At 49.2% G+C, this 14,034-nt stretch overlaps 1 protein-coding gene across 2 annotated transcripts in view; it reads left to right on the top strand.

The window, feature by feature from the left end:
* Poln (DNA polymerase nu) overlaps nt 1–12,719 on the top strand; it is a 146,415-nt gene extending 133,696 nt beyond the window's left edge. For both annotated transcript variants that reach the window (XM_057772397.1, XM_057772396.1), the window contains 5 exons: nt 5,728–5,838; nt 6,863–6,941; nt 10,597–10,664; nt 11,427–11,488; nt 12,660–12,719. In XM_057772397.1, coding sequence (XP_057628380.1) covers nt 5,728–5,838; nt 6,863–6,941; nt 10,597–10,664; nt 11,427–11,488; nt 12,660–12,719 — 380 coding nt within the window. The remainder of the gene's footprint in view (nt 1–5,727; nt 5,839–6,862; nt 6,942–10,596; nt 10,665–11,426; nt 11,489–12,659) is intronic.
* The last annotated feature ends 1,315 nt before the right edge of the window (nt 12,720–14,034 follow it).

Here is a 14,034-nt window from a genome sequence, read left to right as displayed (position 1 = left end):
ACCAAAAAAAAAAAAAAAAAATAGTATCTCATCCCTGGAGGAACTACAGAAATTGGTGCCTCCATCGAGGACTTGAAAGATGCAAGGGTGGAGTTCCCACCACATCTCCCTTTAACTCTCCTATGTGGCCAGTGCAGAAGACAGATGGGTCAAAAACTCAATGAGGTAGTGACTCTGATTACAGCTGCTGTACAGATGTAGTGTCCTTACTTGAGCAAAATAACACATCTCCTGGTAAGTGGTGTGCAGCTATTGATTTAGCAAATGCCTTTTCCCTGGTACCTGTCCATAAGGAGCACCAGAAGCAATTTGCTTACAGTTAGTAAGGCCAGAAGTATACCTTTACAGTTTATCTTCACAGATATATTAACTCTCCTGCCCTATGACATAAGGGATCTTGACTGTCTGTCTCTTCGACAAAATATTACTTTGGTGCTCTATATTGACAACATTATTCTAACTGGACCAAGAACTAGCAACCACTTTGAGCTCATGATTAACACACGTGCACATCAGAAGGTGGGGGATAAATCCAACCAGAATTCAAGGGCCTTTTACTTTAGTGAAGTTCTTAGGAGTCCAGTGGTGTGGGCATGCAGAGACATTCCTTTCAAGATGAAGGATAAGTTATTGCACCTGACCCTCTCACCACCAAGACAGAAGCACAATGTTTAGTGGGCCTGTTTGGAGTCTGGAGACAGCACATTCCCCACTTGGTGTGGTTCTCCGGCCCATAGACCAAGTGACTCGGAAAGCTGCTAGCTTTGTATGGGACCTGGAACGGAGAAGGCTCTTCAAGAGGCCCAGGCTGTTCAGGTTGCTCTATCGCTTGGACCATATGATCCAGCAGACCTGATGGAATCTGAGGTATCAATAACAGATAGAGATGCTCTCTGGAGCATTTGATGAGCCCCTATATGTGAATCACAGAAGAGACCTTTGGAATTTTGGAACAAGGCTCTACCATCATGTGCAGACAACTATTCTCCCTTTGAGAGACAGCTCTTGGCCTCCTATTGGACCTTAGTGGAAACTGAATGCTTGACAATGGGCCACCAAGTCACCATGCAACCTAAGATGCCCATCATGAACTGGGTGTTATCTGATCCACAAAGTCATAAAGTGGAATGTGCACAGAAGCAATCTATTTACAAATGGAAGTGGTGTATTTGTGATCAGGCCCGAGCAGGTCGTGGAGGCACAAGCAAGTGACATAAAGAAGTTGCCCAAATGCCTGTGGCTTCTGTTCCTGTTACAATGCTGTCTGCTGCCAAGAATGCACCTATAGCCTCATGAAGTGTTCCCCATGATTGGTTGAGTGCTGTGGAATAATCCTTTTGTACACTGTAAAGATTGGTCGCTGTGATTGGTTTAATTAAGAAGCTGATTGACCAATAGCTAAACAGGATAAAGGTAGGCAGGAAACCTAAATTGAAAATGCTAGGAAGAAGGAAGGCAGAGTCTGGCATTGCCACTCAGATGCAGAGGGAGCAGGAGATGAACTTACCATGCTAATAAAAGGTACTGACACATGACAGAGCATAAATAAGGAATATGGGTTAACTTAAAACACAAGAGCTAGTTAGTTTTAAGCCTGAGCTATTGGCCAAGGTTTGTAATTAATACTAAGCCTCAAAGTGGTTATTTGGAACCAGACATTCGAGGTAGGACACTTCAGTTTCCTACAATTGAGTGAGGGCCTGGTTTATTGATGGTTCTGCATGCAATACAGGTACCACACCGAAGTGAATAGCTGCAGCATTACAACCCCTCTGGGACAACCCTGAAAGACACTAGAGAAGAGAAATCTTCCCAGAAGGTAGAACTTTGGACAGTACACATTGTCAGACATTTTGTTTGGAAGGAGAAATGGCCAGATGTGTGTCTGAAATATGGGCTGTAGTCAATAGTTTGGCTGATTGGTCAGGGATTTTAAAAGAGCATGGCTGGAAAATAGAAGGGAAAGACATCTGGGGAAGAAGTATGCAAACAGATCTCTCCAAATGGGTGAAGGATGTGAAGACTTGTATTCCATGTAAATGTTCATCAAAAGGTGACTTCAGACTTCAACTGAGGAGAAGTGCTGTAATCGAGTAGATAGGATGACTCACTCCACGGACAGTCAGCCTCTTTCCCAGCCATTCCTCTCATTGCCCAGTGGACCCATGAACAACGTGGCCATGGTGGCAGAGATGAAAGTTATGCATGGTCTCAGCAACATGGACATCCATTCACTAAGGCTGACCTGACTATAGCTGCTGCTGAGAGCCAAATCTGCCAACAGCAGAGACCAACACTGAGCCCCAGACATGGCACCATTCCCTGCGGTGATCTTTCAGCAACCTGATGGCAGGTTGGCATTGGACCACTTCTTCCATGGAAAGGACAATGCTCTGTCCTCACTGGAGTAGACACTTACTCTGGTGGTCGATTTGCCTTTCCTGCATGTAATGCTTCTGCCATGAAACCATCTGTGAACTTCCAGAATGCCTTCTCCACCATCATGGCACTTCACATAGTTCTGCTTCTGACTAAGGAACTCACTTCACAGCCAGAGGAGGGCAACAGTTGGCCCATGATCATAGAATCCACTGGTATGACCATGTTTCCCACCATGCTGAAGCAGTTGACCTGGTAGAAAGATGGAATGACCTTTTGAAGACACAGTTACAACACCAACTAAGTGGCAGCAGCCTGGAGGACTGAGACGGGTTCTCTAGAAGGCACTATATGCTTTGAATCAGGGTCCAATATTTGGTATGGTCTCTCCCATAGCCAGGATCCATGGGTCCAGGAATCAGGGGGTGGAAAAGGAAATAAATAGTTCCACTCACAGCCAGGCGGTGGTGGCGCACGCCTTTAATCCCAGCACTTGGGAGGTAGAGGCAGGCGGATCTCTGTGAGTTTGAGGCCAGCCTGGTCTACAAGAGTTAGTTTCAGGACAGCTAGGGACTGTTACACAGAGAAACCCTGTCTTGAAAAGCCAAAAACAAGGAATGTGTAGGCTTTGCCATACCCATTGGGCGGGGGGGGGGGGGTATGGGGGATGAGAACATGAACATGAGGGATTGGAATGGTTGAGTTGGGGGAGGGATGGAGAGGGAGAGCATTGAAAGAGATGGCTTGATAGAAGGAGCTATTATGGCTTTAGGGAGAAACCTATTGCTAGGGAAAGTCCCAGGAATCCACACGCATGACCCTGGCTAAGACTCCTAGCAGGTGGAAAAGGTGCCTCATCTGGCCTTCCCCATAATCAGACTGACGATCACTCTAGTTGTAATCACAGAACCTTCACCAATAGCTGATGGAAGCAGATGCAGAGACCATGGCCAAGCACTGGACTGAGCTCTGGGAGTCCAGTCAAAAGGGAGGGGGAATTATATGAGCAAGGGGGTGGGGTCAAGATCATGACAGGGAAACCCACAGAGACAGCTGACCTGAGCTCATGGAAGCTCACAGACTTTTGACTGACAGCTGGGGAGGCTTCATGGCACAGAATTAGGCCCTCTGCATGTGGGTAACAGTTGTGTGGTTTGGTCTGTTCGTGGGGCTCCTGGCGGTGAGACCAGGATCTATCCCTAGTATATGAGCTGGCTTTTTGGAGCCTATTTCCTATGGTGGGAAGCCTTGCTTAGCTTTGATGCAGGAGGCTTGGTCCTGTCTCAACTTCATGTGCCAGGCTTTGATGACTCCCTATGGGAGGCCTTACGCTTTCTGAGGAGTGAATGGGGGTGCGTGGGGGGGAGTGGAAGGAAGGGATGGAGAGGGAACTGTGGTTGGTATATAAAATGAACAAAAAAATTAAAATAAAAAAGAATGTGAGTCGAGCGATGGGGGCGCACCCCATTAATCCCAGCACTCGTGAGGCAGAGGCAGGCGGATCTCTGTGAGTTTGAGGCCAGCCTGGTCTACAAGAGCAAGTTCCAGGACAGGCTCCAAAGCTACAGAGAAACCCTGTCTCGAAAAACAAAAAAAGGAAAAAAAACAAAACCAAAATAAACAAACAACAAAAACAGAATGTGTTTGTACAGATATTTGTGGGGTTTTTTCCTCAATTACTTTATCACGGGCTGTAACATCAATTAAGAGTATCAGTGGTTATCATATTTAAGTTTAAGATAGTAAAAGAATATTCCTCAAGGGACATTGTCACCTATTCTAGATTTATAATGTGTTTGTAATTGTGCGAGGGATAGTTACGTCATCAGTTAGGTATAATCCTGACCTGGTAAATTTATAATGCACTTATGATTGTACACTGGATATTTATCTCATGTTTAGGCATTATTATGACCTGGTTAGTCTTCCTTTGGAAATTAATCACAACATAAGGAGCTATGATTGTTTGTCAAATTGACAAAGAGTGGGCTTGTGAGAGCTATTCACGGTTGCCAACTTGACTACATCTGGAATTAACTAAAACCCAAAAATGGAGGGCACAGTTGTGAGCGATTTTTGCTTAAATAGGAAGAGTCACTTCTAAATCCAGATCTTTGAGGTAGGAAGACATCTCCTTCAATGCAGACTATTTGATCTGAGAGACCCCACCTCTAATCCGGGCTACGCCTGCTGGAAGTCTGTGTAAGGACACGGAAGAAGGAAGCTTTTGTTCTCTGTATGCTTACTCTGGCCTTGCTAGCAAGTCTGTCCCGTCACTGGCATTGGAGCCTACTTCTTCTGGACTCCAGCATGTACTGAAGACCAGTTGAGACATCCAGTCTAATGGACTGAGCAACTGCTGGATTCCTGGATTTTCCATTCATAGCCAGCCATTGTTGGATTAGCTGGACTGCAGCCTATAAATCATTCTAATAAATTTCATATATATATTATATATATATATATATATATATATATAGAGAGAGAGAGAGAGAGAGAGATTCATTTTATAAGTTCTGTTACTCTAGAAAACCCTTACTAATACACCAACATAGTGGGGGCGGGGTGTTTTTGAGACAGCTCTGGCTACCCTGGAATTCACTTTGTATTCCAGGCTGGCCTTGAACTCACAGAGATCCACCTGCCTCTGCCTCCTGAGTGCTGGTGTTAAAGGTGTGCACCACCATCTCCTGACAACATAGTGGGTTTATGTGTATTTTATTTATTTATTCACTTGATTTTGGTTTGTGTGTATGAGTGTTTTGCCTGCATATGTCTGTACACCACAAGCATGCAGTGCCTGCAGAGGCCAGAAGAGGGCATCAGATCCTCTGTAACTAGAGTTACAGATGGCACCTGCCATGTGGATGCCAGGAAGCAAACCCAAGTCCTCTGGAAGGATTAGCACTCTCCAGCACTAAACCATCTCTCCAGACCCTTATTCATTTCCTAAGAGCCCCAAGCCATGTAAGCATCAGACCCCGGAAGGTCTCATTCTACCTTCATGTGTGGACATATCCTCCATCCCTTGTTCTATATTCCAGCTGCCACATACCCCAGAATGACTCCTGTGCCCAAGCCTACATATGGCTTTCGATTTCTATAGAATAAAAATGTGCTTGTTCTGTGTAAGATCTCAGTGCAGCTAGAAGCCAGAAAAGAGTAGAAGTTTGACACATGGCCAACAGAAGACATCCCAGTACAGGCCCTACTGTATAGACGCAATCGTCCCTGGAAATATATCGGATAGTTCTGTGAGAAGTGCAGGGCAGTATAAGGAGGCAGTGGCCACTTGGTGCTATGCCACTTGTACCTGTTTCTTGTCTGCTTCTCCTTCCTCTACCCTAGGCTATGTGACGTCCATCTTGGGTAGAAGGAGGCCTCTGCCAAGGATCTCTGCACAGGACCAGAAGCTTCGGGCACAAGCAGAACGACAGGCAGTAAACTTTGTGGTACAAGGTACTAGCAGCCCCAGCCTACCACTGTCTGTGGCTCCTTCCCAGAAGGCCCATGTCCCACGCTCCTTGGGTATTTGGCAGATTGCTCTGTCTGAGGTCTCACAGCCCTCACCGATCCTGCCTGAGTGTCACAGCTCCTGATGTGGCAGGGCCATCTTTATGTCTCAGGCATTTTTGGAAGGACATGGTGAGGCATACCTGTAATACCAACCCTTGGAAGACTGAAGTCATCTTGAGCTACATAGCCAGACCTTTAAAAAATGAAATAAAGAGATGGTCTCTCCAAGACCCTTGGAGGCCATTCTGTTTCCCTCTAAAAGTAAGAGTCTGAGTCCCCAGGATTCTCACCAACAATACAGCCTGTTGACAGAGGTTTCTGTCCCGCCCAGTCCCTCAGCCATTCAATCCCAAAGAAACACACAGGGGCTTACATTAATTATAAACTGGTTGGCCTATTATCTCTATTTCCTATTAATTAACTCTTACATCTTACATTAACCCATAATTCTTGTCTGTGTTAGCCACATGGCTTGGTACCTTTTATCAGTGAGCCATTCTCATCTTGTTTCCTCTGTGTCTGGATGACAACTGTAGACTGAACCTTTCCTCTTCCCAGAATTCTCCTGTTCTGGTTGCCCCATCCATACTTCCTGCCTGGTTACTAGCCAATCAGCATTTTATTAAATCAATACAAGTGACAAATCTTTACAGTGTACAAGATCATTGTCCCACAGCAAGAGTCAGTCAAAGAGATGGGTTACTTGACATGGGCTAGGACCCTTCTCTCACACCCTGAGTATCTGACTGGGGTCAGGTTTCCTCAGTAAGGCATCCAAACTACATCCCCACAGCACTGGGAAGGAAACAGCTCGATTGTATTAAGGATCCATGGTTTGCTTCCAGTTGCAAAAACTCCTTCATTGTTAGCCAGTGGAATGAACAGTGTCCATGGAAAATGTCTCTATAACAGCTCAGGCACTGTGAGCCACACCTCAAGTCCTAAAATTGAACCCTTGTCTCCACAGGTTCAGCCGCAGACCTCTGTAAGCTAGCCATGATCCACATCTTTGCTGCAGTGACCACATCCCCAACCCTGACAGCCAGGTCAGTGAAATAGTCATTTTTCCAGGGCCCAACATTGAACTCCTGCCAAAGAGATCTGTTGGGTGCCAAAATGACATTGCTCCTTGTACCCAACACATATTTTTCCATCCTACCCTAAGGACCCCAAGATCCTCCCATGGGCCTCTACACACCAAGGTGCCCATATCACTGCCCAAGTGGGTCAGCACTTCTAGTCCTGGGAGGAAATCTCCTACAGGAAGATGACAGCTTCCCTAGATCCCAAAATGTGAAACGGGTCCCATGGGCCCCTGTACTGCAGCCCCAAGAGGGCTGTGGAGACATGGGAACCTGCTTCCCTTTGGGGGGAAGTTTCTCTTGGCCAGTAATATAATTCATGCTCAAGGTATGAGTTTTCCTTTATCAGCAATTGCTCTTATTTCTTTAGAAAACTTTTATCTCTTCAAACATTTCCCCTGCCCATTTTTACCTTTTACCTGTGTTCTTGGGTGGTTTTCACACCTCTGAACAGAAGTGTGCTCTGTAGATTAGTGCCATACAGAGCCAAGGGCAGGAGGCTCAGTTGTCTCCTGCTTTTTACAGCCCTGTTCCAGGTACTTTCTTACTGAAAAGAAATAGGTGGGGAAGCTGCGAGCCCTCTGGGAAGGGTACCAGAGGAGGTGCAGAGACTGCAGCTGAGCCCTGCCCAGGCATGCCCGAGGGTTGGGAGCAGACGGGCCAAGCTAGGCCAAGCTGGTTTCTCCCGTCACCTCTCTCTGTCTTCTGCGGTACTCACAACGATTTCCTCTCAGTTCCCATAACTGATGGAATCTGTACACGTGCCCGCTGTTCCTGTGATAACCTCTCGCTTCATGTGGGCTGTGCACAGCCTGTGTCGGCCCGTCCTGGTGGCCGCTGAAAACACACTGCACTCTGCATCTGCCACACGCAAGGCTAGCAAGTTGCTTCTCTGTTGCTGTTTTTCGAATTGGTGAAAGATGTTGGCATATTAAGGCTTAGGGTCTCCTTGGTTGCGATGTCTTTCCAAAAGATAAGCACAGGAAATCTGACTCGGAGATGCAGAGAAAAGGAAACTGAGGGAGAAGACGAGCTAGGGCTGGGTGTCCTCCCAGAACTGCAGTCTCCTGTCTTGTGCCACCACACAAATGCACTTCTAAGAGGAACCCGCAAAGAATTCAGCATGGCTAGGGTGCTCCATAAGAGAGAACTTCCTGGCAAACTATTGGCAAAGGGATGAGGTTAGGCCCTTCTGGAAAGTTCTCTCAAAGGGCCAGGATTTGTCTGCCTGTGTCAGGCCAGCCAGATGCAAATACAGTAGTTCTGTGTCCTCTGTGGAGCAGAGGGCAACCAGAAGAGGCATGGTCCCCTGGGAGTCTGGGTGGTCTAAGCCTGCATCTTTCTGCTTCTCCTGCTTGTTCATGTGCCCCAGCTTCCAGAGAGAAGTGTGATGTCTCTGTGGCTGTGATGGTGATGTGTGAGTGACTAACAGTCACACCTATTAGGTCCTGCAACACTGGCAGCTCAGACTGCATGGTGTGATTTCAAGAAGTGTGAAGGCACTTCTGCTAAATCTGGACAGAGTTGCAAGTGCCTCTTCTGAGGTTTCTGTCCATTTGAAAAGTAAACCCTTTGGAAGCCAAGGCCTGCCAGACACCCTGGTACTAGTTTAAGAAAACATGCCAGTGCTACAGCTTAGTGCCTGCCATGTCCTACCACAGTCTGGCTTCTGGAAGGGAGTGCTAATGCCTAGCCAGGGGCAGTATATAAAACACAAGGAAATGCCTCTGTGAATGTCCCTGGGAATGCATACTCCACTCTTCCCTAGTCCGGACCCAGCATGGTATGTCCACTGCCTCCACAGTCTTTAGAATGTGCATTTGTTGACCTCTAGTAACAGTGGCCTGGCTACAGTAGCCTGAGCTCAAAAGGGGTATCGTTTTCCTGCCAAGTCCTGTGCGTGCCAAGGCACAGAGGTTGCTGACTTTGTTTTAGAAGTTCAGGCCCTTTCCCTTTAGTGCCATGATTGAGGTAGCTGCTCTGACCATCTCAACACCTTCCAGGTAAGAGAAGGTTGTGATGCTCAAGGCAACCCTTCGCGACTTTCCTGAGAGTTGGAAAACAGATGACCTCTGGGTCACTCATCCTAGAGGAGATGGTGTGCACGCTGGGGACATAGCCCCTTCTCTTCCCGCCTTAGAGGAGACGGTGTGCACGCTGGGGACATTAGCCCCTTCTCTTCCTGCCTTAGAGGAGACGGTGTGCACGCTGGGGACATAACCCCTTCTCTTCCCGTCCTAGAGGAGACGGTGTGCACGCTGGGGACATAGCCCTTCTCTTCCCGCCCAGTAACAAAGGGTGTTAGAGAAGACTGAAGGGTAGTTCACCAAAGAACTCTGCTATCAGGAACCATCGTGGCCACTCTAGTCAGGCATTTTAAGGCTGCTTCTTCCTTCCAGCCAGGGTTCACCATCAGATCCATTACCACTGCTGGGGTTAAGCGGGGAGGGTTAACACAACTTCCCTGTAAAGCCTCAGCTTCCAGTGCCACAGGGGAACCCAGGGCAAACAGCAGTGGGGGGCATATAGCATGTGATTATTGCGCTTCAGAGTTCCATCCAGGAGGCAGCAAGGGCCCCTCTATGCCCTCGACCCTTCCCTGGAGACTGTGGGTGCTTGTGACCATCCTTATCCCCCGTGCTACACACTTCATCCCTGGCAGTGCAGGAGCAGCTACACTGTGCGCTCACAAAGGTGCTGGTACCAGGTCTGGGAACTACAGATCTATAAGGATTTTGAAGTGACATCTCCCTGGAGCCTCCAAGGAGCCTGTGGGTTTGTGACAAGCTGTCGCATGTGCTGACAAATCTATGGGTTGAGAACTCAGATGTCCCCAGAAGTCCATGTCTCATCCTGTGCACATGTGTGCTGTCCCCCCACTCGCCTGGGCGAATCTGTTTGCTCTGCCCAACACTTACCCAACAGAGCACTGCTTCCTAGACTCCTCTTCCTACTGATGCCAGAAGGGGCTCAGGGGCCACACAGGACTGCTAGAGAAACGGAACCTGAGTGTCCATGAAGCCAAGTTCACCTAGAACTATGGTTTACTGCCCCAGTACATGCTGAGTCCTGTATGGGCCATCCAAAATATCCCCATAGCTGATGTGATTTCATACCTTTGAATTTTTGCATTCTTCAAGTTCTGTTAAATATTTATATTTATATTGTCCATCACTTCTTCTAAGCTAAGGGGTATACTCCCCCCCCCACATTCTCTATTTAGCCCCCTCCTCACAGCAGGAGCAGCTCTCCTGCCCCTCCACGCTCATCATCACATCCTACAACCGGTGGAGGCTAGGGCACTTGAAGAGGTCGCTCTGCTCCTAGGAAGCTCTTCCTCCAGCCTTCCAGTCTCCCATGCCTGTGAAATGCTCAGCCTGCTCGGAGGCTGGACAGCTCTCCAGAAGCTATTTATCCCTCTCTCCTGACCCGTTCTGCCCACTCCCTGGAGCTGCCCTTTTGATGGTGAGCAACCCCAGGCCACAGTGCCAGGATGGCCATACCTATTCCACACTCTTTCATAAACCAGATGCCAAGCAACCTACCAGGAACTGTGAATGCTAACCTGAGGTCCCGTGTGGAAGCACCCACACTCACAAATGCCCTCCTTCCTCTCCAGGTTAGTTGCCCAGATTCATGACGAGCTGCTGTTCGAAGTAGAAGACACTCAGGTCCCTGAGTTTGCAGGTGCGTCCAGGAGAACATAGGAGGCGGTGTTACCCACAGTCAGGAAATTTGCCATCTCTTTGAAGTTCCTCCCCTCTGTCCCTCAAGGACTCTCCCAGCTGGCAGCTAGTTCGGTGACCCTAGTACCGGGAGATACATGTCTAGTGCTTCAGAACAGCCATGAAGCTTCTATGCACAGACATCCATGGCTGGGCCTCCATTCAGGGCAGTCTGTAGAGATGATGATAGTAGCTCACAAGATAGATCATACAGTCAGGGCCGCAAAGCTACCTTCAGAGGCGTGACAAGAACATCTCATACCTTTGCCAGAAGCATCAGAATTTGTGGTCTTCCATGCCCAGACTATTGTCTCTGGTACCTTCTCCTAGCCCTAGTACCATAGCCAGAACTAGTGGAAGGGGCACAGTATCTACCACCTCTGCTGGCCTGCCTCTGCTGGGAAGAGCTGGGGTGACAGGAGACGCAGCCAGCTCAGTCAATATGGTAGCCAGAAGGGTGGGCTGAGGATCCTCTAAGCTAAATCCTGAGCTGTGGATGTAGACACTGGGTGTTTGTTGTACCGGCTATGAGGTTACATGAGAGGATCAAGGGCCCTGACCAATTAGTTTGAGTGGCTTGTAGATCCAAGATATAACCAGGTGACTTGGATCAGGCAGGACTGAGCCTGAAGGTTCCTCAGTCCTCAACTCGTGGGGCCTGGGAGCCAGAAGGCTGGCCAGCCCTGAACCCACACAGCTGTAAGCAGCTGTTTTCCCGTTCTAGATCTTGTCAGAAGGATCATGGAGTCCTTACAGCAGGTACAGACTCTGGAACTACAGCTGCAGGTGAGGAGACCCACATCCACCCAGCATTGCAGCTGGGGTCAGCCCAAGGTGGGCAAGGAATAAAGCGAGCCCCAGCCTTGTGCACTAGGGCTGCTGCCCTCCAAGCCTTCACTTGTCCTCCGATGAGGAACCCTTTCCCTGCTGGATGACTCGGTTGATCCCTGGCAAGAAGCCACCACCATGGGTATCTACCGCTGCTCCTACCAGCCTCTGGCTCAACCCCGCCCTGAGGCTCACCCGCACTGAGGATGTGGGCACTAGGCCCCACATACCCCAGTACACAAGTGGGCACGTCTAAACACAGGCCCGCTCTGCACCTTCTGAACACTGCCTGGAAGCAGCTCTGGGTTCTTGCCAGAAAAAGAGCGCTGGATGTTTCAGCATAGGCTCCCCAGAGCAGTGTGGACAACTGGGCAGGAAGTAACAAGGTGGGTGACCCAGGTGGAACCAGAAACACAGCTTGCCCTGTGGGCACTTCAGAACTAACCAGAGCCACAGAAACTGCTGACCATCTTCCAGAGCAGCCCTGCCTCTGCTCACAGGCTCGGAGGCTTCCCTGAGAAAGGGCAGTGTGCTCTCTGCACAGGTGGCAGCTTTGTAGGGCTAAGGAGCCACACATGTGTTTACCCACTTGGCAGGGATCCTGTCCCCCTGAGGTTGTCCACACAGCCTATGCCTATTGTGGGCAAAGAAGTGGGTACTAGGGGAGGAGCCTGGAGCCCAGGAAACTAAACTTAGCTGCCATCAGAGGGCCCTCATGAGGCAGAAAACATCGGGAAATAAGTGGGAGTCAGCCCATCTTCAGACATGGTGGCTTTGTCTAGTGCCTTGGGGAAAAGTCCACTCAGGTAAGGGTCTTCTGTCCCCTAGCATCTCTCCGAGATACAGCCCTGGCTGGGTGAGCACATATTGCACTAAGACATTCCTATCCTAAGTCACCATGCCTGGGAGCCCTGCAGACACTGCCTGAGGCCTGGTGGGTAGGGAATTCCACCATGGTAGGTGCGTGTGATGTGAGCGTGCAGAGGGCAAATATGAGTATACGTGTGTCCTTGTGTTTGCCTGTTATGTGGCTGCTCTCTCTGGAAGGATGTGTCCCTGTGCAACTGCTACCTCTTCAACCTGCGGGAGAGCCTGGGAGGTGGCTGAGTTTCTGTTTGTCACCCCACAGGTGCCCCTAAAGGTGAATTTGAGTGTTGGACGCTCATGGGGACACTTGGCCCCACTATAGGAGACCCTGGACTCCACCTGAGCCACAGCAAATCTCCTTGCAACAGCCCAATGAGGTCCCTCTTCAGTACCTACCCCAATCAAGTACATTTTTTCATCTTAAGTTTGTCTGTAGCCCTGTACAACAGTGGGAGGAGAGAGTTGGTTTCTACCAGTCCATCCTGCAGCCCTTCCCCAGGTCATCAGCTTGCATTCTGTGGGCGCTAGACAGATACAGACCACACTGACCTTTTGTGGAACAACTGGGTCACTACCTGAAGTAAATGCCTAATGAGACACTGTCTTCTCCTTGTCTAAGGGGATTCTTCTCGTGGGCGCACACACAGGTACAACATATACTCTGCTCAGCAAGAGGCTGCCTGGGGAGTGCCTCAACCCAACTTGACCCTTGATGAGTGTCCTCTCAGGCCCCGTTCTTCCCTTTGACGAACATAAGCCAGCATGGAGCATGTCCAGAAGGAAGCCAACAGCAGGCACCGGTGAGGGCACCACCGGGTAAAAGATAAAAGGCCCAGCTCCATGGCAGGTGGCACACTGGCTGTTTCACTTAAGATGTCTCAGAGATGGGCTTTGACATGTCACCCAAGTCCAGGAAAAGTCACCAGCCCTTCCTGCTGGCTGGGAAGGGAGCCCTGACCATGCCATGGTTTCATTTCTCCTGACTTTTGGGCAGGAAAGAAGGGAGGTGGGAAGAAAACTCCTAGAAAACTATCCAGGAGCTGGGCACAGTGTCTTGAGTGGTAGAAACCTCCCCCATCCTCCAAGGGTCCCCTCCTGACAATCTGACTGATAGCCGGCACTGGGGTGGATGGGAAATGTCTTCGTGTCTACCCCTCAATCTGGCCAACAGATACCTACCTTCTTAGATCCAAATCTCAAATCAACCCTAAAATGCTTATGGGTAGACAGGCAGACAACAGCAGGAGCCGCAGCCTGTGGCGGAGCCACCCAGCAGGAGGCTGCCAGCACCATCAGGGTTCACCTTCAGGAGAAGAGTGAAGCTCTTCGTGGACCCAACCCCCATAAACCCAGGAGTCTCGGCCTTGTAAATACCCAGACCCCAGAAACAGGCCAGGACAGTGGGGCTTGGTAGCCAGGAGACCATACTAAAAGTGTCTTAGCTATGCCTGACACCCAAGAACTGGGAACCAGCATAGGGAGAGAGTAAAACCTTCAAGTTGCTGCTGGGCCTTAGTCAATCAATTCCTACCCCTCCACACCCACAGCTAAGTTGTCCCACACCTGCTGCCTCTGTATCTACCACACTTAGGAAAGTGTGAAGGGCTGTAGAGCCCCTAACCATCTCTGGCCAAAGA

Source organism: Chionomys nivalis, chromosome 6 (genome assembly GCF_950005125.1).
Source record: "Chionomys nivalis chromosome 6, mChiNiv1.1, whole genome shotgun sequence".
NCBI lineage: Eukaryota > Metazoa > Chordata > Mammalia > Rodentia > Cricetidae > Chionomys > Chionomys nivalis.
This window is presented reverse-complemented; position numbering and strand designations above follow the sequence as displayed.